We start from the raw sequence: 27,718 nt of genomic DNA on the forward strand, positions 1-27,718 counted from the left end.
CAAGTCCTTGATAACTTGTATATGGGAGATGTTATCAGAATGAATAGTGTTTCCTAGTAGAGAGATTTTCATTTAAAAAAGAAGTCACTTATTTGGATTACTGCCTAACAAAATTATGTGAAGGAGGCATTACTATATTTGATTTACTCTTTGTTAAACAATATGCACTGAATACTATGTATATGCATATGCACAAACACACATATAAACAGTTCATCTATATGTATATTTGTAGATATATGTACATATTAATATAAACAGCCCATAATTTCTACATACTTTTTTTTTATATTTTATACTCCATTTAGAAAACAAGGATATTAAAAAGTTTAGCATTTTCTTACCCTCATTCCTTCAAATCTAGATAAAGCTCTTAGAGGTCTTAAAGCTCTAAGCGTCCGAAGGGATTTAATGGGGCCAAGGTCTGAGTAGCCAAGAGTGTTTGCAACTAAAGTAACCAAAGAAACCTACAAAAAATAAAATTTTCATTAATCATTTCAGTAAAATAATAAAGCACGAAGAGGAAAAGTCAATTTCAAAGATCACTAAGAGCAGATCAACAAGAATAATATTTTACATATCAAGTTATCTCATCACTGCCTAAAAATAGATAAGATGAATGAATGCTTTTATAAGGAAATAGCTACAAAGGAAGGCTAAAGAAAATAAAAAGAAATAGTAGAAGGAAAGTAGGTTATTTTTTTTTCAATGGTTAACTTTTAGGAAAGTAGGTTATTTCTTATATCTGAATAAAGCTTTTCACACTTTTTGTCATCAATGATTATGTACTTGCTTATTAATTCTGAAGTTATGCTTGATATATTTAATTAGATATGCTATACATTTAATTCTTATGAACAACTTATGTCATACACTTATGCTATACATTTAATAAGAGCAACTATTAAATTTCAATTATAATAAAACCTAGGGCATAACAAAGTATGTGATTCTGAAGCTAAGTCGTAAGAGTGTGGCATTGACTCAACCAAATCTAAGTCTAGTATAGACTTTATTCAAAAGCATTTGAAGACTCATGATTTTGAGATGGAGCTAATTCCCCACAAATTGTTCTGCCTTGCAATTTCTCAGAACTGGTACCAAAGATTTACCTAGGAATAGTGGGAGAAAATCTCAGTTGTATGGAAGAGAGCACAAGAGTATGGGATCTCACTGGCTTTACAATCAACACAGACATACGGAACTTTATCATGTTAGACCTGCCACAATGACCATAACCAGTGTCCAACAGAAATTTGTGTTCTTATCATAAACTATCTTAGAAGAAAGAACATGGACAGAAATAAAATCAATACACATTTTGGTAATCAGAGTAATGAGCTCCCCAATGACCTTACATCTGGATCTGTAAATGCATTCAGTCTCTGAGTAAGTTCCATTTAAAATATTCATGTTTTTACACTGTGAGTAGCAGGAAGCAATGGCTAAGAACAATGTCCGGAATGCAGCTCTTCATTATGAATTAAGTACTGACTAAAAGATTAAAATTTTCCAGGGAAGACTAGGAAAACCTGAGAGTCAACCTCCTTATATTTAACTATTGACAGAGTAGAAAAATTCATTGCTCACAAGTTCACTGCTCCTGCTATCAGAGACAAGTAAACTGATTTATGAATCAAGATGTGTTGAAGTGTGTGTTCTTTCTCCTGCAGTTGCTTCCAAATATCTTAATGTAACATTGTTTCTTTTTACGTCTTTATGCTACATATCCAGCAGAACTAATCCTCCCTTCTATCATTCCGAAATTCACCCAAGTCATTCAGGTCCATTATTTTCTTAAGTACACTTAAAATATGCTCTTTAATAAGAATAGCAAGTATTCCTTTTAATCAGGAAACAAAAGTTTTTAAATGTCTATTATAATGGGAATAGCCCCTACAGAAATGGCAGACCTAATTTCCAAACCACTGTTAGGTGTCATGATATTGAATATAATAGATACATATTATTGAGAAAACTAGAGATTACTCTGTAACTGAGAAGATATACACACATCTATTTATCTATGCATACATATGTATGTATACAATATATGCCAATACTGACGAATAATGCTCAGGCAAATAAATTTCAATTAAAGAACCCTGTGGAAATCCAACAATCCATCCTGTGAATATCAAATCAGATCAGTGGTTCTGAAACCTCAGTATGCACCAGAATTATCTGGAAGGCTTATAACAACAGTGTTCTGGGTCACAATACCTGAGATTCTGATTGAGTAGATCTTGGGTAGGTCCTGAGAACTGGATTACTAACAAGTTCCCAACAATGCTATTGGTTCAATGAGAACCAACTTTGAGAACAATTCCTCTAGATAACTGGTTCAATTTTTGAGAAACAAAATTTCAGTTCCTCCTCCAAATCTGCATCACTAAATTTGCATCTCTACCAGCAAGAATATTGTGTACAGCTTGACTCTCCATGTTGCCTTTTAAAAATATTATATATAGAAAAAAATATTATATATAGAATATTATATATAATAGGTAATGTATATTTTTATTTACATGTATGTTACTTTTTCTCAAAATATCAAATAACATTTCAAATTGAAGCTATATACCTGAGTTCTGTATATTACATACTCTTAAATATTAAGATTCCCCAGCTCAGATTTTGAAATACAACACAAAACAATTTCTGCTACGAAATGGCTTTATCTCTTTCTTAACCTAAAATAAATCAATTCTATGTATAAGCTTTTATTTCACAGACTGAGTGATGAAAATAACTATGTTTGTGGTAATATTTTTAAAGGTTTTTGAATATCTTACATATTTTATAGTAACTTTTAAAAGACCCAATCAAATTTAATGGTTAAGAGAAAAGAAAAGAAATAACCTACATTCCTTCTATCATTTCTTCTTATTTAGGTTAGCCTTTCTTTAAATCTATTATGTTACAAAAGCATCTATCTTACCATTTATTTTTCTAGCCAGTAACTAGGTAACATATATATAAAAGTAAATTAAAGAACAATCAATATGGAATCACTAATATAAGGTTTCAAAAATTAGAGATCTCACAGAGAAGGCCTAAGAGAACATAAGAGATGTAACGTAGAGCTATACCTCAAAAAAAAAAAATAGTTTTTGTACATCACTGATATAGAAAACAAAAGTGTTATTGTTTGCAATATTTTATATATTGAGCCGTTAAAAAAGAGTTTACTGAGCTTTGGATAACAGTTCAGAAATTGAACTTTTGAGTAGATATGATGAGTTTTGGTTTAATTTTGCAGTCAGATTTGGCTATTTATAATGCTTATTTGTAATTTTGATATCTATTAATGATGCTATATTTATCTTTTCTGAAAAGTTTGATGATGCAAACTCTTGGTTAAATGTTAGAGCACTTGTTAACACTATAAAAATTTGCATGTTGCCCTCTAATTCCACATCAGATGGAAAACCAATCTCTAAGAAGTGTAACTGATTATAAGTTGTCCCTTCCCTAGCCACAAAGACTAGATTTTGGAAAATCTAGGAGAATTAGTAGAAGATAGAAAAAAACAAATCATTCTGAGAAAAATTAGATTGGGAAATTGAGGTCATGAATTAATTTAAGAAAACCTTTTAAAATAATATAAAACATAATAATGTAATTATTATATGTTATATATTATTAAATTAAATCATTGACATAAAATAAAATTGAATACACTAAATAAGAATAAATTGATAAAATTGGCTGTTGCACCATTTCTATTTGAGAGACCTTAATCTCACAGCTATTTTAGGATTTCTTTCCCATTTCAACAAGATTCCTAAAAAATTGTTTTGCTTTGTTAAAAATAATGCATAAGCTGAGGCATTCTTATATATTTTCCATCATCCAAGTATTAAATAGTTCTCTGAATTTATTACTTGAAATTGCCAATGCCTATTTTTCTGCTTCACTGCCACTCTAGAGATGAAGGGTAAGTTGGATGTTTCAGGTGGAGATAAGAGTTGTGACTAATTTTGGTTTTCCCTCTCATTGTGACAGAGATAAATATTTTGAAATTCCATGCCTCCCCAACTCCTTAACCCAGAGTTATTTAGCTTTAGCACTACCATTTTACATAACTTTCAGCTAACATATGAGACAACTTGATATATCCCTTATCCTCTTTTATTTTCTAATTTTATATTGTAAAAAAAAATCAATATTTTATCTTTTTAATCTGTGCCTCTTCCCTCTTCCATTCCCAACCCCCACCACCAAGTTTTCATTTTTTCTTCTTCCCAATAGGAATGATATTCAAATCATGTGTATATGTGTGTGTGTGCGTGTGTGTGTGTGTGTGTGTGTGTGTGATATATATGTATATGTATATATATATAATCACATTTTCTCTGATTGCAGAAAACATATGCACAAGTAAATTATAAATGTTAGAATGGTACAGGAAAGAATTCACATTCATTGCAGAATTTCTCTTTTAATATTCCTTACAGATATATTTCTACTGGCTATATTAATATTTCAAAAGTACCTATAAGACTATAGTCTGAAAGTATAAAAAGCTAACCAAGATTAAAATATGATAACAAACAACATTAGTGAAGGTTCCTCAGAACACTTATTTGTAAGAATAAATCCAACCTACATCAACAATTAAGAAATCCAGCCAACACCAGGCATTGGTGAAATACGTTTTATAACCATATGCTACCCATTTTAGAAGCATTTCCAGAATGAAGACATAAGTGAATATCTTGTCAGCATAATCCAGGATAATCTTAATGGTCTTTTTCTTTTCAATATATATATCTTCAAAAGCCTGTGAAAATAGAATTCAAATTTCAATTCACATCCACCTTAAAGCTTATGATTCATGACAAAAGCAGGAAAGAAAATTCTGATGGATAATTTTATACTGAAAGATATATACCATTATGGGCTAGCTGACTTTCTTCTGGTTTACAGCTCCTGTGTAACACTTAGTTTCTAGACTTCTTACCAGTATGTGCCACTGGTCGCCAGAGGTTAAGAGAAATGGTGCAAAGAATAAATTAATTTATAATCCTCTAAAAGAACCACGATCTCTGATAACTGCAGCAATTTCTACTTCATCTGATTTCCCTTTATCTCTCTTCAAATTGGATGAATCCTGATAATTTAAGACACGATTCCCAGATTGTCCGGTCATATATATCTTTCTCACCCTGTACTCTCCTTCACTCTCACCAGTAGGATTTGGAGATCTCCTTCAGTTCTTATATGCTTGTGCATTCCCAGTGCCTAGAACTGTGTCAAAGGACTGGGGAACACAGAGGATGGTTTCTTTCTTTGAATTCTGCACAATAGTTTATCATTCATTGAAAGCTTTAGCTCTACAAATTACTGTTACATTCAGTTCATGAATGTGGCACCTTTTAACACTCTTCTAGAACTTTTAGTAAGTGACGGACGATGATTCTGCAGTCATAGCCACTAGTCCCAACCCACAGAGGATGGTGTCTTTCTTTGAATTCTGCACAATAGTTTATCATTCATTGAAAGCTTTAGCTCTACAAATTACTGTTACATTCAGTTCATGAATGTGGCACCTTTTAACACTCTTCTAGAACTTTTAGTAAGTGACGGACGATGATTCTGCAGTCATAGCCACTAGTCCCTCGGGAAATAATTAGAATGGACTTAATGAACTGAGCTCACCGAAGACATTGAAAATGATTCCTGACCTAAACAGGTCTAGAGTATTAGGATTTGCTTTTTCAAGATTAAACAATATTCACTTCGTTGAAGAACATGAAAGCAAAAGGAGCTGTATCCTTAGTGGTAAACATTATACTACCTATCCATAGCCACAGGCTTATCCATTCTTCTTCTTATTCCAAGTTCCTGTATCAATACTTTAAAAATGATCCTTGGAACTTATTGCAAACTGTTGGTATCAATATTGAAGATGACAGAGAAGTTGGGACACAGAGAATGAGCAGACTTACTAAGACGATAAAAGAAGGTTCTAGCAGCTGGCAGAGTTTCTGAATGTCAGTGGCACTGAAATGCAAGGGGGACCTTCCAGCTCTTGGGATGTTCTAGCCTCCCTTCTCCAAGTTGTTGAGGGGTGAGGCAAGCTACCCAGACAGACACTATGGCAACACTTCAATACTTGAAATGCAAAGATAAGGAAGGGGCTTGATCACACAGAACAAGAGGGTTGTTCCTGGAACTGGGGTGCAGAGCAGGACCAGTAGTAAGTCTTGATGCTCAGAGCCTAATACCCTGTCTGAGTGCACCTTGTTCTGACTAGTCCCAGAGCTGGTAACAGGATTCAGCCTGCAGGGCTCCTAGTTAACTTCCAGGACTAGTTTCGTGGATGTGGAAGCAAGGAGGCAAGGACATCATTATGTGAGCTCTCCCCAATGTGGGGTGTAGGTTTTACTGTTACTCATTTCAGTCACCATTCATTTGTTTCTACATGGTGGGTACTCTCCTTTTTGAGAAGCCAGAAATCAGTGAAAAGATATGGTTGGCTTTGACTTTAGAGCTCAGTTAAGTTATGGGTCTGTTGTTTACTAGCTTTGGGACATTAAACAACTTTTTAAACTCTCCGCCCAACTTCCTCATTGGTAAAATAAGCAAAACGATAGTTTTTTTCATAGGATTGTTCAAAGATTAAGTGAAAAAACTTATATAAAGATCTTGAAACATAATAAATACGTACGAACTCGGCTGTTACCTTTTTTTGTTTTATGGACAGGGATTTTAAAAATCTAGCTTAATTAGCAAACTCTCTGAGTAAAAAGAGCAGTTTCTTAAAATACCTTTCCCTTTTCTTCCTCATATGATTCAACTGAATTTCAGGTTTTTTTTTTTTTAAGATTTTATTTATCTGTTTGAGAGAGCGTGAGCGCACAGGTGCCTGAGCAGGGGGAGGAGCCAAGGGAGAAGGAGAGAAAGAATCTCAAGCAGACTCCACGCTGAGTGCAGAGCCCAACATGGGGCTTGATCTCACAACCTGAGATCACGACCTGAGCCAAAATCAAGAGTCCCACACTTAATCGACTGAGCCACCCAGGCACCCCAGAATTTTAGTTTTGAGAGTACCTCTTCCCAAAAAAATGTCATCTTCCTTTTTCAACATTTTCAACAAGGGATTGCTCTAAACTTTTCTTTAATTTTTCTTTTTTACTCTCCTTTCTAAAAGTCTCAGTCACATGTGTGACTCAGCAAAACAGTTACTAGCAATACAAGATAATGTAGACATTGTTGAGATTCCTACTCGCATTCCACCCGATAAGAAGAGTACCATTTTTTTTCTTCATCTGTTTTAGGAGAGGCCATCCACTGTAGGCCCTGAGCATCCCTTCATGTCATTGTTGGGTATGCCAAGAAGGCAAGGCCCTGACTTGCTCTTTACTCAGGTTATTTCTCCCGGTTGCTTTGAGGGATGAGACATTGTCTCTGTCTGGGACAAAAAAGCAAGGTTGATTACTGCTTGCTATAAAAGGACAGGGTTCCCTGGGGTGCCTGGGTGGCTCAGTCGCCTAAGTATCCAACTCTTGATTTCAGCACAGGTTATGATCTCAGAGTTGTGAGATGGAGCCCCATATCGGGCTCCACGCTGGGCGTGGAGTCTGCTTAAGATTCTCTCTCTCTCCCTTTCTGCCCCTCCCCTCCTTTAAAAAAAAATGGACAGGGTTCCCTAAATTTAGTGCTCTTCAGCTATGAAGCTAATCCACGTGTGTGGGCCATTCATTTATCCCCATGCCATGCCCTCATGGAGACTTGGAGACAAAGGGGACCAACACAAACATGTTGAAGTTCATGTTGCTTCCAATGTCATGACTAATAAAATCCTTTGTCTCTGACTTGGAGGTCGCATATATTCTATCAGCATCCATGAAATAGCAACAGGTTAACTTCTCATAAAAATCCAATTCCAGATCCATGAAGACTATCTATGAAACAACTTACAAAGTTCTTAAGTATTCTGTTTTTAGTATAAAGAATTTCCAGTGGTATCTCTAGCTGGAACTGAGCTTCTAATGGTTCATCTCTGTTCGTGTCAGCAGGAAAGAAAAACAAGAGAAGGCTTAGGGAGTTTGTAACTCTCCCAGGTCCCTTTCAATTCTCATAGAAAGTGCTTGGTATATATGCAAGAGTGGGAAACGTGTCCCATTCTCACCCTTAAATTACAGTTAGTTTTGCAAGATGCTTCACAAGCTGACGCTGCCTATCTTTGTCACAGTACCTGTGGCCACCACTCTCCTCCCGGTATTTGCTCTTCCTCCGGCGTCACTTTCTACAACTTGGAAACTTTTAATTTCCTGAATACCGCATGATGTTTTATGCTTCCTTATCACTGTACCCTTGCTCCTCAGCCCACCCTGTCTGGCTGGAAAATCCTATTCATCTTTCTAGATCTTGTAAAATATCAACTACTTTTCTGAAATTTCAAGCAGACAATTGTTCATCTCTTGCTATAGAGTTTATCAAGTATATTCTTCACTTACAAACACATTCCAGTTCTGTAATCCCTTGTGCCTCTCTCCCCAATGCTCTATGAACTCCTTGAGAAAAGGACCTGGATCTTATCCACCTTTGCATTCAAGGAAGCAAGAATAATGTCTGGCATGTAGTAGTGCTTACTAAATATTTACTGAACTAAACTAAAATTTTGTCCTAGTACTAATCATAGGAATTCACTTTTAGGTAAAACAACTTTCATATTTTTATCCTCCAACTCATTTATTAAAAATACTGACTTGGGTGGTTGCTTTAGGTGTCATATAACTTACCAGAGCACCACTGCTGAGCAGGATCATGAGAACAATAAAGCTTTCAAACCAACTGTGTTCAACTATCCTGTAGCAGGTTTTCCTGATGTTCCACCAGATTTTTCCTTTCCCTGACTCCATGTCAACTTGGCAGCATGGGAACCTCCGCACACAACCTGACAAGAGAGATATACATATAAAATATTGATATTCAGAATAAATAAAATACTTATGCAAAGCTTTCCCTGTGATGTCCCTCAACTGAATAATTTCTAACACTTACACTGCAGCTTGTCAATTATTTCTAACTTAAAATGCATTCTGTGCTTCCTTGATTTCTCATCAATCTCCTCCTAAGTGTTAAAACTACTTATTTTTTTCATTATTGCAGTCCTAACGCTGTGCTGATACATGATGAACACGGAATGAATGAATATTAAACTAAGATCTGAGGACAAAATGCTTTTCAAGACCTTCTTTGCTGATAAATTAATTTTCCTTGATGTGGATCTCACCTACAGTTTCCTGATGCTTCCACTGTATTAAAAAAAAAAAAAAGCTCTTCACAAAGCTTCAATTCTAGATAATATTAAGAAAATTGGTAGAAGTTTCTAAAATTATGTTCAAAAGAATTTGATCTTGATTAGAAGATGCAGGTAAAACTGTTTCAAGTACTCTATGTTAAAAACAACTCTACCTTTGGAACTGTAGGTGTAAAACATGCTGCTATGATAAATTGAGGAACATTTTATTTACATTTTAGGTTTATTCATTCATTTCTCCATTAAACATTTATTATATTTTATATAATTAGCTGTGTATATAGTTTCCTCTCCTCGGGGGATTTATTTTTGGTTTTGGTTAGGTAGATAGAGATAGAAATAAATGACTATAACTGGATATGTCAACTAAAATCACATATATAAAGGGGTTATTTTGGAGCATGGAAAAAATCTACCTCACCTGGCTTGTTTGCTGAGGACAGACTGGAAGAGGCTTTGTGGAAGAACTGGAGCCTGAACTGAGTCAAAGTCTTAGCCAAAAAGAGTATGGGTGTTATTCTAGACCAAGGAGGAGCAAGAGGTATTGTGCATAGGAATTATAAGCAGTTCAGAATTGTGACGAAAGCGAAGTGTACAGAGGCATGGGGGAGAAATGAGGTTAGAGAAATTGGTCAGATTATGGAAAGCATTTTCCTCCACACGAAGGAGTTTGGTCTATATCCTATAGATGTTCAGGAATAAGTGAAGGGTTGTTAGCAGAGAATGATACAGGCAGATGCAACTTAAGTTGATGTCTCCAACAGTTGAAGATAAGTTGGAAGAGAAGAAAAAAGAGGGTGGAGGTGTAGGAAGATTCAGAGCCAGAAAACCATTTAGGATTCTGGTTCAGTAGCCTTAACAAGAGGGATAGGTCATGGCAACTCTAGTTAGGAACTATAACCAGGGCTTGATGATTTTCTAGAGTAAACTTAACAAGTAATGCAGGAAATGTTAATAAAATATATAAAACAGTAAAAGTGTCATATTTGTAGCCATGACGCTGGGAATAGCAGAAAATTTTGAGGAAGTATTCTTTCATTATTCAAATTCTATTATCTGAGATTTGCAGACATCATTGATGAGAGTGAAGTTCTGACATATAGTTTCTTTGTCTCACTTTAACCTTACTGATCAACAGAAATGAAATTACCAACCACCCTTCAGGTTAAATCTATACATGTTCATCAACTGCAATCATTGACTATCTATAAATGCAAAATTTTGGTAAAATTTAACAAAAGCATTGTGTGAGAATCAATGAGTTATATGGAATGTGCAATAACAAATATTGCTTATATTATTATTTGTAAATCATGTGCTACACACCCTTTATATCAGCAAAATTTATAGTAAACTGAGGTACATATGCACACTCTCTTTTTCTTGGAGAACTGGTTGTTAAACATTCACCTGTACACCACCAGGACAGGTGGAATAAGAGAAAACCTTTGAAGGGGACGGAGACAGAGTCGAAGTAGGAGAGATGTACAAGGAGCTACAGTAAAAAAAGTCAGGGAGTAAAAAGTTTCATAAAGGGCTGGTGAACAGAACTGTGACCAAGAAAGACCCAGAAAGATAATGACTGAAATTTCAAAAATTAAATTTCAAAAATTAAAGTTGATTTAAAAAAAAACCCAACCATAATTACTGTGAAGAAGAGGAAGCACTGAAAAAAGAGAAACTACAATTAGTTGATCTCTTAAAAATTTTCCTTTCAGAACCACTGTGTACTGTTCGTGGGAATGGAAACTGGTGCAGCCTCTGTAGAAAACAATATGGAGGTTCCTCAAAAAGTTAAAAATAAATACCATATGATCCAGTAATTCCACTACTGGGTACTTACCCAAAGAAAATGAAAACACTAATTTGAAAAGTTACATGCACACCTATGTTTATTGCAGCATTATTTACAATAGCCAAGTTCATTGATAGATGACTGGATAAAGAAGATATGGTATGTATATACACCATGGGTTCTCACTCTACCATAAAAAAGAATGAGATCTTGTCATTTGTGACAATATGGATAGATCTAGAGGGCATTCTGCTAAGTGAAATAGAGAAAAACAAATACCATATGATTTCACTTACATGTGTAATCTAAAAAACAAAACAAATGAATAAATAAACATAGAAAAAGCAGAAACAGACCCATAAATACAGAGAACAAACTGACGGTTGCCAGTGGTGGAGAATGAGGGTATGGGCAAAGCCGGTGAAGGGAAGTGGGAGGTACAGGCTTCCACTTAGGAATTAGTCACAAAGCACAGGGAATACAGTCAATGATATTGCACACAAGAGCACTGTATGGTGGCAGATGGCAGCTACACTTGTGGTGAGCAGAGCATAACATACAGACTTGTCAAATCACTGTGTTGTACATCTGAAACTAATACAACATTTTGTGTCAACTAAACTTCAATAAAAAAGAAATCACTGAAAAAAAAAAAGTTTTTCCTTCCAATTAGAAGGAAGGTAAAAAGGGGGGAGAGCACTTTTTAGATACTGGTTTCAGAGGTTTGCAAGGTAGGCATTATAAAAAATAATTTCCTTTTTTATAAAACAACATATTTAATTAAAAAATATTGAGTTTATCAAGTAATAACTTCAGAGAATCATAAAGTGTATGCCTTGAAACACAGAACCAGAATTCTTTTGAACTATACTGTTTAGGCAGTATCTTATTATGGTTTCTTTCATGATTCTAAAATGAAATTAGTTCATTGACCCAGGTAATATGAGGTGTACCTGGCACTTTAATTTCCAGCACTATAGGAATGTACCAAGCTATGTTTCCCACCGCCTCCCCCTGCACCAAAGTCTCTGGTGTTTTTGCTATTGTGTGTATTTTATGTGTTCCTGTCCTTTCTGGAAGCTTTTAAGCTCCCAGAGGGCTAAAACTGCATCAGTTATGCCCTTTGTTTCTGCTCACGGTACTTACTATAGTCCTCTACATATATGGTTTAATGGGTCATGTATAGTTGACTTAAAAGACGTAATTCCCCCCCCCAAATATTCTAAAATAATCCAAGCATTAGTAATGATCTGAAAATTCTAGAATTTACAAAAAGATTGGATGAAAAAAAAAAAAAACAAAAACAAACCCAGGGTGAATAGAAAATATACATATGCCTTCATTTAACCAACGTTAAATTATAGTCAACATGACCTCAGATCTGAATGAATTCACCTTCACATTGTCTAAAATATTTACCTTACATCTCAAATGTATTTAATAAAGTTAGAATATTTTATAAAATGATGTGGGAAAATAGTAAAAAGGTAGGCCCCAAAATGGACTCCCAGATTATCTCTTCCGGGGCAAAAGAAAATACCAGAAGGAGTGAAAAAAATTTTAAGATGGAATTATTTTTTTTTTATATTAACTTAATGCTTGAGACTTAAGAATTTATCTCAATATAAAAACAAACATCTTGTGCAGAACAGAATCGATCTGCCTCAAGTATAATTGCCAGAGGAGAAAGTTTCCCTTTAAGATTTTACTATCCGAGATTTATTTGTGTCAGTCTTAAAACTGAAGAGAAATATTACTCATAAGATTGAGGTAAGAAAAGGGACCCTACATTCTAATTACAAAAGTAAACTTTTTATCTGAGATGAAGGTTGATAAATATTGCCCTCGGGATTTATCACATCTCAGAGAGTTTCTCACTCTTATTTTGAGGCAAGAGTGTTCGAGTGCTTGTCTGGCTTTTATGCAAAGGCATATCCTAAGAGATTTCGAACCTAGCTGGTTAGCAATGTTATCACATCTTCTTTTTTAAAAGGACTATTAATTAAATGTAAACATAACAGAAGAACCTCTCAAGCATTTTAATGGGTCCCTATGGGGTAAAAGTTCTTTCTTTTGGGTGGTTTCATTAATTTGTTCTCGTGATGCATTTCATAAAGTCTATACTGTGTTTCATCATGTTAAACCAGTGCTCCCAGCCCCCACCGCACAAAAAAACTAACCAACATCAACCTCTTCCAAGACAGACTACCTATTAATACAAATATAATAGCATAATCAGTATAATTAACGTAAAAATTGATAAGGAAAAAATGAGTTTTTTATAACTTCTTAAAAATTTCTAAATCTTTTAAAACAAGTGTTTTGTCCACATTTTCTTTAAAAAAAAAGTAGGCACAAGTGAGTTGTTACTGTATTCTTAAAGTTAGAATTAGTTATTATTTTATAGGAAATTGAATTCAGAACATTTTGGGGGGAAGCTGAGTTGGTTCCTTCTACCAAATTAACAGAAAATACATTATTTTATGGAAAAGAGAGTATCCTTCTCATAACTTAATCCTGATTTTGTAATTTACTGATTGTATAATCCAAAAGGAGTATAATGTAAAACCAAGCAGAATCAGAGTTCTGTCATGTCAAGTTGTCATGACACGCAGAAGTAAGGCTAGTGAAGAACAGTGGCAGATCTAGAGAAGGAGCCTGGTATCTTGAATTACAAAGCTAATGGAACAGAACTAAGGAAAGGCCTGGCATAAGAGGGAGGAGGAAAGGATGCAGGAGAAATATGAAAATTAGTAAAGTGATAGTTATGAAGTTGAAAAGGATTAACGGATGTGAGACAATGAACAACAAATCATTTTGGTGTCTGTTCTTCAGTGAAAACACAACCCCTCTGATGTAACTCTCACACTCCCTATGATTTTTCTGCTGCCTTTTAGGTAACAAAAATCTTTGGAGGCCAAATGCTGCTCTAAACTGGCATTGGTTCTAGCTCGGCTCTTATAGACCTATCACAAACTGGTAAGAGTCATTTCTAATGTAAGTGAATGAGTTCTCAATTTCCCATCCTGCCAAGCCCAATCATTTTGAAGTCATTATGAGGAAGACATCTCCCAGTTTGAGACCCCAAATTTGGAATCGTTGTTGACTCTTTTTTCACATTTTCACATTGGAACCAACATCCAATCTATCAGCAAATTCTTTTAGCTTTCATTTCAAAATCTACTCAGAATCTCTTACTGCAGGAACATCCAAGAATTCACCCAGCATCTGTCCTTGCTATCCACCCATTTACTCTTTTTTTTTTTGGATTTTATTAATTTTTTTAAATTTTTTATTGTTATGTTAATCACCATACATTACATCTTTAGTTCTTGATGTAGTGTTCCATGATTCATTGTTTGTGCATAACACCCAGTGCTCCACGCAGAACGTGCCCTCCTTAATACCCATCACCACACCCATTTACTCTTAAGATGGCATGTTGTGAGACTTTTACAGGAGGTCTTTATAATGTCATTAAAAGCGCTTATGTTCTGGCCTTTACTACATCCCTGACCTCACCTTCTACCACGCTTCCCATCATTCTCAATCTCCATACTGGCCCCTTGACTTTCCTCAAATATTGTGCTGCCTAAAATACTCTTCCTTCATACATTTGCACAGCCCACTTCAATTTTCTTCAGGTCTCTGATCAAATGCTACCTTTTTGGAGAGGCCTTCCTGACCACTCTATTTATGTGATAGTAGGTTCCTACCCTTCAACTATTATATTCCTCTTTTCTTTTCACTTCTCCAAAGCATGTAACACTTATCTGACCTACTAAATATTTACATATGTATTTGAGCAAGGGGCAGTGTTTTTTTCATTGCTCTATCTCTCTCCGGTACTCAGGCCTAGGCCTAAAATACAGAAGATCTTTAATGATTATTTGTTAGTTGGATGAAAGAATGATTATGTGGATAAATGGTGAGAGGCTCAGCAAATTGGCTGTCCTGTTTGATTTATCAGGCTGAGCCTCTTAGCCCAGCAGGTCTAGTGAGTACAAAGTTCCCAGTGGAGCACAGCTGCTCAAAGTGATAGGACTCACAGATGTGTGTTTCCTCATAAATTTTCTTGTCTTTTAAAAAAAAATATGTATTTGTTGATTTAAATTTTTACTGAGGTAGAACATACATTTAGTAGAGTACACTAGTTATAAAGATACAGATTGATATACTCATATAATAGTCACGTAGCTCATGATATAACATTTTAAGCACCCAGAAAGCACCCCCATGTCCTTTCCCAATCTGTACCCTCTAGAAGTAGCTACTGGCCTGACTTCTATTTTTGTAGGTTGATTTTGCGCATTCTTTCTCCACATCCCCAGCTTTACTGAGGTATAACTGACAATTAAAAATTGTATATGTTTTAGGTATACAAATTGGTGATTTGATATTAAGTGTACATTATAAAATAATCACCACAATCAAGCTAATTAACAGCTCGTCTTCTCACACGGTTACCAATTTCTTCCCTGTGTGTGTGGTGAGAACATTTGAGACCTACCCTCTTAGCAGATCTCAAGTATACAATACAGTATTGTTAAGTATAGTCACACTGGCGTACATTGGCTCTTCAGAATGTATTTACCTTGTGTAACTGAAAATGAATTTTGGTCCTCAGTAAATTTCCAGCAGTCAAGGCCAAACACATCTGAAAATGTGTTTTTATAATATCTCCTAAACACTAGACTCAATTTAGAAGTTATGCATAACCTCAAAGGAATCACGTGAATATTCGCATTAGTGCTTTGTAGGACTAACATAAACTTTTTATGTAGTTTAAGCTCAATAAGATAGCACTTGCAGAATGAAATAGCTTAGTATTAATGCTTTCTGTAGAAGGTTTAAGTTTTTCTAAACCCCTTTTCTAATTTGAAGTCATAATCTGCTTGATAAACCCAACTTCTTTCTAGTTATCCTAGAATTTTAAGTTAGGGTCATTCATAAAATGGGTAGAGGAAATGTTGGTAGCATCTTTACAGATTTAATGGTGTTAATTTATTGAGAAATAGGCAACACCTGATGAAATTCTTAAATGCCTTTAATATGAACATTTCTATAGGAAACTCTGTGTTTTGCTCATGGTACTAATTACAGCAAACACAAAATTTCTATCAATTGGGTCTTACACTTGTTCGTTTCTCACATAAAATGGAATTTAGCTTTGTATTTAAAGAAAATTCATGCACCCATTGTAGTTTGGTATCTTTATTTGACAGGCAGTTTGCTTATGGCATGAGTGCTAGAGGAGGCTGGTTGAGAAAAATTTTAGAGGATGAACGCAAGTCAATGATTTCTACAAAAAATACTGATGCTGAGAGTAATAGATAGTAAGTCATTAGCATCAACACTATGCTATCATAGCTTCTCTACAGAATTGCTAACAAAATATTTTTAAAAATAAAAAAAGGAAAAGAAGGATGTTAAGAACTGTGGTAATTAATTTGTGTTATCTTGTTTAATCTCCTTGATATCCCTATAATTCAGATGGGGTGGTTATACCTATTTTATAGATGAGGTATCTGAGATACAAGATTTTCAAAATGTGCTCAAGGTCTCAGAGAGTTAGAAGTAGACCAATTAGAACTCATGTTTATCAGGCTTCAAAATTTGTGGTCTATGTTATTATATTATACTGCAACTCTAGTATAGGTTTGTGTTTTTACTTGAATGACACCATATTCGATTAGAAAATGCTGTACACTTCCATAGTTCAAGTTCAAAGTTACTACTTTGAATAAAATCACTGAAACATTCCAGAAGTAGTAAGTTCAGTAAGCCAGGAAGTGAAAAGTAAACAAAGGAGGTACTGTTAGAAAAGAATAGACTGAGGTGCAAAGGGTTTTACATGGTATGTTAAGGACTTCAGGTTTTATCCTATAGACCAATGGTTCCCAGCTTCCAGTGTGCATCAGAATCCCCGGGGGGATGCAGGCCCTGTCCAGAGTTTCTGATCAACTTGTGGTTTCTGTAATCAATGTGGGGCTAGAAAGGAAGAGGTCAGGGCTGACTCAAAGTCTTTAGCTTGAGAGGCAGGATAGATCATGATGTCACTAAATGAGATAAAGACTAGAAGAAGATGTGGATTTTATAGGGGAGAACTGACTAAAGTTTGTTTTAAACTTATTATACTTCACATGTTTTAAGGCAACCAGTGGAGATAATCAACGGGGAATTATAGGCATATCTGGAATTCAAGTGTGAGGTCAGGGGTAAAGATAATGACTTAAGAGTCAAATAACACAGAAATAGATGTCTGAGCTCTAGACATGGATATAAGATAAAACCCCAAATACCAATAAATGGATGGCTAATGAACATTTTGGTTTTTCTCTTACCATCTGTAAAACAGGCCTCTGGCTCATCTGAATTTACAGGTTCGGCCTCCGCTTCTTCTCCTTCTCCTGGCAGAGGGTTATCAACTGTGCTGCACTCAGAGGAACTTGACCGATTCAATCTCTAAAAAGAAATTCACCACCCCACCAGACAGTTCATTTAGGGGTCATTCAAATCTTATATTCAAGCCATATTCAATAATCAAAGTCATGCAAAGTGTTATGAAAAAAGATTAACAGTATGATGGCCATAAAAACGTATAAACACATATTGAGGTCAGGTAACCTTATAATACATCTATGCTTGATCTTTCTATCTACACATCCTGTGAAAAATAAATTTTATTATTTTTAGTATGTTAACAAGTAAGTATTTAGACAGAATTAGCATAAGGTATTTTTTGTAAACTATAATATTTGCAAAGTATTGGCCACATTTTTATTGTTTTATGTTTAATATAAATTTGTGTACACCAATAATTATTATATTCAGATAACCAAGACCCTAGTAGAAATAATACAAGTGCCAAATTGCCAATGCCTGATACTTGAAAGATCATATATGACAGTTGGCAGAAAAGCTTGTTGATACTTAAAAGTAAAAAAAAAAAAAGAAATTAGTGTAAAATGAAACCCAAACTTATTTGTTCTATTATCTCTTGGATTTAAGAATATGTACCAGGATGATATAGATAGAAGGCTTTTGATCAAGACAAAAAAAAGTCAGATATCATATTGGAATCAAAATGCCAAAGACCATAGTAATTATTTCATCCAACACCACCCATTTCAGTATAAAATTTCAGGACATAGTTGAAAAGATCATAAAGTATTATTTATACTGTCAAAAAACAGTGGCTACCAAAGTGAGTACCACATGCAAACTCTGAAACAAAGATTCAATGAAATTAAACATGGCAGACGCACACACGACAGGAATGAATTCATTGTCATTATGATCATATAGTTGATCATAACACAAGCTTTTCCCGCCCAGAAATTTATGATCAAACATGATGTTTACAAACATACACATACACAGAAATTTTTAGAAAAAATACATACAGCAATTGTAGCAAAACTCTGTCAATTTTTCCTAATATTGCTTTATAAGGGGTAGAGCAGCACATCAATGGAAGAGTTCATTTTTCATTCTCATTTGCTAAACGACATGTGAATATTGAAACTAGTAGTTATTACAGCAGATGCTTCCCTTATTAAGATTACAGCTTTACTATTTTTTTAGAATAGTTCCACAAATACAAGTGCTAAAAGGAAATCCTCATTTCCATTAAATTGATTCCTTAATCTATTAATTTGCATTAATATCATAGGCCTAATCTGAAATATTAATTTTTAGAGATTTACTGGGAAGCTAAAAGTGTTCTTTATGGGTACCACATTCTCAGTGCTATTATTATCACACATTATTCAACATCAGTAAAAAAAGGCATTGATACATTATTGTACGTAAGGAATGATGTAAGCAAAGTTCTTTATAATGAGAGTAAAGAATTATGAATACTCTAATACTCATAATCAATATATTGACATCGGGGCATTCTTCCCACCAGGTCAAAGAGTTTTATAATAGTATCAGTTACGAACAGTATCCCTATGAAATGTCATTTGATTGAATTCATCTAAAATGACTTGAAAATAATGGAAATAGAAATTAATTATAAGACTGAATATATTTAAGGTTTTAAAATATACATTACTCCAAGAAACAATGGGGAAATGTATAATTACTAATAGGCCCTACTGTGCCAATTACCACAAAAACTAATTTTGAGTATGTTATCTAAAAGACTACAGTTATCTGATGCCCTCAGTTCTTGACTTCTCAGATGCATGTGGACTGTCACCAGGGAACTGAAAGACAACGTACTATGATTCTGTGGCGATGAGACCAAGACCTTCAAATGTGAAAAATGGGTTATTGCCCTGGATTTTGAGGCAAAGCAGTGGGAGAAACAGCTGACAGAAAGAATGCAAAGCACTTTCCTGCTAGTAGCCAAAATACTGACAACTAGCAAGTAGTTTTCATGGTTTCCTCTAAGGTGGCAACAATTTTTAACTAAAATGATTCTAATTTGCAGAATGCCTACTCAGCCTAAATTAATGAAAACATCTTCAACCTCAGTATTTGGTTTTCTCACTGAGCATTAACAAAGAGGATATGCCAACTTAATTTGTAAGCAAATAAAATGAAGATGATTTTATAAAGTATATCTTGTCATTTCTGAAACCTTTTATTTTCATAGCTTTTATGGCAATTTTTTGTCAATTAAATTCAGAGTTTGGCTCAAATTTTATATCATAAATGACAGTTATTCAAGATGATTCCTCATCAGAACAGACATTATCAAAATATTTAATATGAACTATCGTTTGTGTCATAAGCCAAATTGCTATGGCTTTTTAGAAATTCAAGTTAAAATGTTTTTAGGAATTCTATGTTTTCCTGGGGATGCATGAAGTATTCACAAAGTAGCTATTTTAGTACTGTATATAATATTAAACATTTATGTGCATGCCCTAGTGATGTAGACGGTTCAGTTCTAATCTATTCATCCTTTAAATTTAATATTTACTGAAGTGGAAGTTTCTTTAACAGGGTCCAAAAGGATGCTTTTAAGTAGAAAGGCTAATATCTATAATAAAAACTTTCTCTTAAAGGGAAGTGCATTTTATTCTCATAGCAGGTGTTGCTATATTTAACTACTGAATTTTCTTATTGCTTAGTACACAGAGATCAAGTCAATCATTAGAATCATTTTACAAAATAAATTATATGATTATTTTCATATCTATAAACTCAATCATTTGTAATTTAGTTTCCTTTCTTGTAACATTGAAAATTGAAGAATTATTATAGTACACTAAGACCAGTGAAATAAATACTTTGGTGTAAAAAATTTCCCTCTCAATATTACAAATATGCTATTTTGTAATTTTTGCATGGATTTTATTTTTAATAAAAAGTGAAATATACTTTTTTTTAAAAGATTTTATTTATTTATTTGAGAGAGAGAGAGAGGGAATGAGAGATGGAGAGCACGAGAGGGAAGAGGGTCAGAGGGAGGAGCAGACTCCCTGCCGAGCAGGGAGCCCGATGTGGGACTCGATCCCGGGACTCCGGGATCATGACCTGAGCCGAAGGCAGTCACTTAACCAACTGAGCCACCCAGGCGCCCTATATCTTTCCATATTCTTCAATGTGTATCCATAAAGCACTGAAGTAGTTTTGAAACATTCTAATCTTGATTATAAATGATAGCTATCTAAGAAGCCCCTTTCAACTACTGAAAATATGATCAGGTTAAGATGGTGGAGTAGTAGGACCTTATGTTTGCCTTGTCCCTTGAACACAGCTAGATAAATAGATCATTCTGAACACCCAGGAAATTGATACGAGGACTGAGAGAACAACCTGCACAACTAGAGGGAGAGAGGAGACCACAAGGTGGAAGGTAGGCGGTGTGGAGATGTGATTTGGGGAGAGAAGGATCACAGGTGCTGCGGAGGGGAGGGAGCCCTGATCACAGAGAGCGTACAGAAAAACAGAGGGAGACAGACGGCAGTGCACAGGGGACTGCACAAGAAAAGCACTTCCCCAAAACCAGTGACTGGGAAAACAAGAAGGGTTGATTGTCGTGAGCTTTTACAACGAGTGGAGCTCAAAAACCAGAGTTTTACAAGTCTGCACCGTGGTCGGTGTAGAGTCTGGTGGGCACAGCAGGGCTCCTGTGGAGAAGGACAGGAGCCCGGGAGCACATGGCATGACTGGAGGATCCCCTGGGATGCACTGGAAGCGACAGCTTCCCCTTCTTGGTGTGCATCTGGGAAAGGTAGCATGACCTCTCAGGGGAAAAGAGAGCCGGTGGATGTCATTGTGCTCCCATTCCTTAGCATAGGGGCAGAGACACCTGCTGAGGGGAGCTAACCTGGAGTCTGGGTTTTTGCTGTGCTTTACACTAAACTCCAGTCTCCTGTGTGTTAGTGTGACTGCCCGTCTGAGACAAACTGGCACCAGCCCCAGCACAGTGAGACCCTTCCCCAGAGGACCAGCGGCAGGTCTGTGCTACACCAGGTCCCTTAAGTTTGGAGTTTTGAAACTCAGCCAACGTGTCTTAGATAAAACACAGGTGCACTGCATTGCCGGGAGGAAAGGCAGCATGGATACCAACAAGGGGAAGCCAGGGATCTGAGGGAAGCCTAGGACACGTGAGGGGAGATTGTTCACTCTTCTGTGAGGGCTTCCCGGACAGCGGTGGGCAGGAATGCCCCCTGCAAGATGAGCCATTTTTCGCCCCTGCCCATCAGCAGGCACTGACTTTAGAGAGCATAACAACACCAACAGTGGAGGCCTGAACCACTTACATCAGCCCCTGCCCCCTGTGCTCTGCAGGTGCCTCTTTACTAGGGTTAAGTGTGCCTGAGAACCAGAGCAGTGGGCCCCTCTCCCAGAAGACCAGCACAAATCCCTGCATGCACCAAGTCTACTGACCATAAAGTGCTGCAGAGCTTTGGCTCTAGTGGAAAGAGGATCTGGCCTCTTTTAACAAGCAGACCAGAGCACACCAATTTAAAACTCACCACACACTGGACAAGATCCAAACACACCCCACTGCAGGCAGGAAGTAACTCTGCAGAAGACTGACCTGAGGGAAAGAACAGCCAAAACAGAGAAGCAGAGTGCACACAGCATACAACAGAAACACTTCCTAAAGTGCCAGACCCTGGACAGTATGTGATCTCTTTTTCATAAAACCATTACTCTCAGGAGCAGGAAACATAAGAAGCTTTACTAATACACAGAAGAACACAGACACAGATTTTAAAACAACAATCATAAGGATACTAGCTGGGCTTGAGGAAAGCACAGAAGACATCAGGGAGTCCCTTCGTGCAGAGATAAAAGACCTAAAAACTAGTCAGGCCAAAATTTTAAAAAATGCTATAACGGAGATGAAAACTAACTGGATGTAATGATGACAAGGATGGAAGAAGCAGAGGAACAAACAAGTGATACAGAAAAATAAAATTATTGAAAATAATGCCGTTTAAAATAAGAGGGAAAGACAAATATTGGATCACGAATGTAGACTTAGGGAACTCAGTGACTCCATAAAGTATAATAACATTCACATCATAGGAGTCCCAGATGAAGAAGATGGGGAAAAAGGGAGAAGGTTTATTTGAGCAAATTGTAGCTGAAAACTTCCCTAATCTGGGGAAGGAAACAGACATCAAATGCGGAAGGCACAGAGAACTCCCATCAAAATCAACAAAAGCAGGCCAACACCAAGACATATCACAGTAAAATCCGCAGAATACAGAGATAAGGAAAAAATCCTAAAGCAGCAATGGAAATGAAATCCCTAACTTTTAAGGGAAGACAAATAAGGTTAGCAGCAGACCTAAGCACAGAAACTTGACAGGCCAGAAGGGAGTATCATGATAGATTCAATGTGCTGAATGGGAAAAATATGGAGCCAAGAATACTTTATCCAGCAAGGCTATCATTCAGAATAGAAGGAGAGATAAAGAGTTTCCCAGACAAACAAAAACTAAAGGAGTTTGTGATCACTAAACCAGCCCTAAAAGAAATATTAAAGGGGACCCTTTGAGTGGGAGAGAAAGACCAAAATTGACAAAGACTAGAAAGGAATAGAGAAAATCTCAAGAAACAACTTAACAGATAATACAATGGTACTAAATTCATGTATACCTATAATGACTCAGTATAAATGGACTAAATGCTTGAATCAAAAGTCACAGGGTATCAGAATGGATAAAAAAAAAAAAGAAAACAAGACCCATCTATATGCTGCCTATAAGAGACCTGTTTTAGACCTAAAGACACCTGCAGATTGAAAGTGAGGGGATGTAGAACCACTTATTATGCTAATGAATGTCAAAAGAATGTCAAGTAGCCATACATATATCAGACAAACTAGATTTTAAACCAAAGACTGTAACAAGAGATGAAGTAGGGAACTATATCATAATGAAGGGGTCTATCCAACAAGAGGATCTAACAATTGTAAATATTTATGCCCCCAACTTGGGAGCACCCAAATATATAGAACAATAACAAACATAAAGAAACTCAATGATAGCGATACAATAATAGTAGGGGACTTTAATACCCCACTCGCAGCAATGGACAGATCATCTAAGCAGAAATCAACAAGGAAACAATAGCTCTGAATGACACACTGGACCAGATGGACTTAAGAGATATATTCAGAATATTTCATCCTAAAGCAGAATACACATTCTTTTCGAGTGCACATGGAACATTCTCCAAAACAGATCACATACTGGGTCACAAGTCGGGCCTCAATAAGTATAAAAAGACTGAGATCATACCATGCATATTTTCAGACCACAATGCTATGAAACTTGAAGTCAACCACAAGAAAAAATTTGGAAAGACCACAAATACATGGAGGTTAAAGAACATCTTATTAAAGAATGAATGGGTTAACCAGGAAATTAAAGAAGAAATTTAAAGATACATGGAAGCAAATGAAAATGACAACATGATGTTCCAAAATCTTTGGGATGCAGCCAAGGCAGTCATAAGAGGAAAGTATATAGCAATACAGGCCTAACTCAAGAAGCAAGAAAAGTCTCATATGCACAACCTAACCTTACCCTAAAGGAGCCAGAAAAGGAACAGCAAATAAAACCTAATGCCAGCAGAAGGGAAATAATAAAGATTAGAGCTGGAATAAATGAAATAGAAACAAACAAACAAAAAAACCCCCAAAGAACAGATCAATGAAACTAGGAGCTGGTTCTTTGAAAGAATTAATAAAATTGGGTGGGGGGATGGGTTAGTCTGGTGATGGGTATTAAAGAGGGCACACTCTGCGTGGAGCACTCACTGGGTGTTATGCACAAACAATGAATCATGGAACACCACATCGAGAACTAATGATGTAATGTATGGCGATTAACATAACAATAAAAAAATTAAAAAAAAATTAATAAGATTGATGAACCCCTAGCCAGACTATCAAAAAGAAAAGAGAAATGACGCAAATAAATAAAACCACAAATGAGAGAGGAGAGATTACAACCAACACCACAGAAATACATACAATTATAAGAGAATATTATGAAAAATTGTATGTCAACCAATTGGGCAATCTGGAAGAAATAGATGAATTCCTAGAAAAATAAACTGTGAAAACTGAAAGAGAAAGAAATAGAAAATTTGAACAGTCTGATAACCACCAAAGAAATCGAATCAATAATCAAAAATCTCCCAACAAACAAAAGTCCAGGGCCAGATGGCTTCCCAAGGGAATTCTACCAAACATTTAAAGAAGAGTTAATACCCATTCTTCTCAAACTGTTCCAAAAAGTAGAAATGAAAGGAAAACATCTGAACTCATTCTACAAGGCCAGCATTACTTTGATTCCAAAACCAGACAAAGAGACCACTAAAAAGGAGAATTACAGGCCAATATTCCTGATGAATATGAATGCAAAAATTCTCAACAAGATACTAGCAAATCGAATCCAATATTACATTAAAAGAATCATTCACACAATCGGGTAGGATTTAGTCCTGGGCTGCAAGGACGGTTCAATATTTGCAAATCAATCAATGTGATACACCACATTAATAAAAGAGGATAAAAACCATATAATCTCAATAGAAGCAGAAAAAGCATTTGACAAAGTATCCATTCTTGATAAAAACACTCAACAGAGTAGGGATAGAGGGAATATACCTCAATATCATAAAGGCCATATATGAAAGACCCACAGGTAATATCATCCTCAATGGGGAAAAACAGGGCTATAGTCAAGAAGAAGACAGGGATGTCCACTCTCATCATTGTTATTTAACATAGTCCTGGAAGTCCTAGCCCTAGCAATCAGACAACAAAAAGAAGTAACAGGCATACAAACTGGCAAGGAAGAAGTCAAACTTTCACTATTCGTAGATGACATGATACTGTATGTAGAAAACCCAAAAGATTCCACCAAAAAGTTTCTAGAACTGATATACAAATTCAGTAAAGTTGCAGGATACAAAATCAATGTACAGAAAGCTGTTATATTTCTCTACTCCAATAATGGAGCAGCAAAAAGAGAAATCAAGGAATTGATCCCATTTACAATTGCACCAAAAACCATACGCTATCTCAGAATAAACCTAACCAAAGAGGTAGAAGATCTGTACCCTGAAAACTATAGAACACTGATGAAAAAAATTGAAGATGACACAACCAAATGGAAAACATTCCATGCTCATGGATTGGAAGAACAAACGTTAAAATGTCTATACTACCCAAAGCAATCTACACATTTAATGCAATCCCATCAAAATACCACCAGCATTTTTCACAGAGTTAGAGCAAACAATCCTAAAATCTGTATGGAACCATAAAAGATCCCAAATAGCCAAAGCAATCTTGAAAAAAAAAGCAAAGCTGGAGGCATCACAATTCTGGACTTCAAGATATATTTCAAGACAGTATGGTACTGGCACAGAAACAGATATATAGATCAATGGAAGAGAAGAGAAAATCCCGAAATGGACCCATAACTATATTGTCAACTAATCTTTGACAAAGCAGGAAAGGATATCCAATGGAAAAAACTCTCTTCAACAAATGGTTTTGGAAAAACTGGACAGCAGTATGCGGAAGAATGAAACTGGACCACTTTCTTAAACCATACACAAAAATAAACTCAAAATGGAGGAAAGACCTAAATGTGAGACAGGAAACCATCAAAATCATTGAGGAGAACACAGGCAGCAACCTCTTTGACTTCAGCCATAGCAAATTCTTACTAGACACTTCTCTAGAGACAAGGGAAACAAAAGCAAAAATGAACTATTGGGAGTTTATCTGATAAAGGGTTAGTATCCAAAATCTATAAAGAACTTATCAAACTTGACACCTCCCCAAAAACAAATAATCCCATTAAGAAATGGGCAGAAGACATGAATAGACATTTTTCCAAAGAAAGTGTCTAGATGGCTAACAGACACACGGAAAGAAACTCATCACTCATCATCAGGACAATACAAATCAAAACTACAATGAGATATCACCTCAACCTGTTAGAATGGCTAAAATTAACAACACAGAAAACAGCAGATGTTGGCAAGCATGTGGTGAAGGGGGAACCCTCCTATGCTGTTGGTGGGAATGCAAACTGGTGCAGTCACCCTGGGAAACAGTATGGAGGTTCCTCAGAAACTTAAAAATCAAACTACTGTATGACCCAGCAATTGTACTACTGGGTATTTACCCAAAGGGTACAAAAATACTGATTCAAAGGGACTCATGCAACCTGATGTTTATAGCAGCATTATCAACAATAGCCAAATTATGGAAAGAGCCCGAATATCCACTGACTGATGAATGGACAAAGAAGATGTGTATATATACAATGGAATATTACTCAGCCATAAAAAGAATGAAATCTTGCCATTTGCAATGATGTGGTTGGAGCTAGTATATTATGCTAAGCATTATAAGTCAAAGAAAGATAAATACCATATGATTTCACTCATGTTGAATTTAAGAAACAAAATAGATGAACATAGCAGGGGGTTAAAAAAAGAAGAAGAGAGAGGGAGGCAAACCATAAGAGAACTATAGAGAACAAACTGAGGGTTGCTAGAGGGGAGGTGGGCATGGGCTAAACGGATGATGGGGATTAAGGAGGGCATTTGTGATGAGCACTGGGTTTTATATGTAAGTGATGGATCACTAAATTCAATGGCTGAAACTAATATTACACTATATGTTAACTAACTAGAATTTAAATGAAAACTTGTAACATTAAAAAATATGATCAAATTAAACTTTTTTTTTTTTTTTTACTCTTCACGGTTCTTTTGATTGCCTAGAAGGTGTGTTTTCTACAACAATGAATATGAGTAGAGACTGTTAAATATAGGTGTCATATGAGAAACTGTGCTAAGCTGGTAACTTACAAATTTATTACTGACATATCCTGAAATAGGCATTCACATCATAAGGCTAGTTCATTCTAGTATGGATGGCAGTTAATGCTAGTTGGTCATTTCTTATTTCAAGAAGTATGAAGTATGATTGTCTAATAATTTGATAATTGGGCACTCAAAAGCCAAAAAAAAATCAAACCTACAGTAGCACTGTAGAAAACACCTTATTCAAAGAGGATGGTTGGTGTTGAAAACATTCCAAAGATGTTACATTTAAAGTATATACTATAATAGTGCTTGCTACATACAACAAAATATATCCTTTGAGGAGCAGAGCCTAGAATAGTTATTTCACC

General features: G+C 35.7%; 1 protein-coding gene and 1 long non-coding RNA gene across 3 annotated transcripts in view; one reads left to right on the forward strand and one right to left on the reverse strand.

The window, feature by feature from the left end:
- Positions 1 to 27,718, reverse strand: part of SCN9A (sodium voltage-gated channel alpha subunit 9) — a 177,229-nt gene that overhangs the window by 20,913 nt on the left and 128,598 nt on the right. The window contains 4 exon segments of the mRNA XM_035726822.1: positions 345 to 467; positions 4,613 to 4,786; positions 8,754 to 8,908; positions 17,414 to 17,534. Of these exon segments, the coding sequence (XP_035582715.1) occupies positions 345 to 467; positions 4,613 to 4,786; positions 8,754 to 8,908; positions 17,414 to 17,534 (573 nt within the window).
- On the forward strand, positions 9,127 to 20,369 carry LOC113920604. 2 transcript variants are annotated; one of them, XR_003519322.1, is made up of 3 exons: positions 9,127 to 9,388; positions 13,967 to 14,048; positions 17,428 to 20,369. It is a non-coding gene; the product is annotated as an uncharacterized LOC113920604 (long non-coding RNA). The 2 variants fall into 2 exon arrangements; XR_003519323.1 differs by lacking the exon at positions 9,127 to 9,388 and adding an exon at positions 11,205 to 11,228.

This window comes from Zalophus californianus, chromosome 3, assembly GCF_009762305.2.
Source record: "Zalophus californianus isolate mZalCal1 chromosome 3, mZalCal1.pri.v2, whole genome shotgun sequence".
NCBI lineage: Eukaryota > Metazoa > Chordata > Mammalia > Carnivora > Otariidae > Zalophus > Zalophus californianus.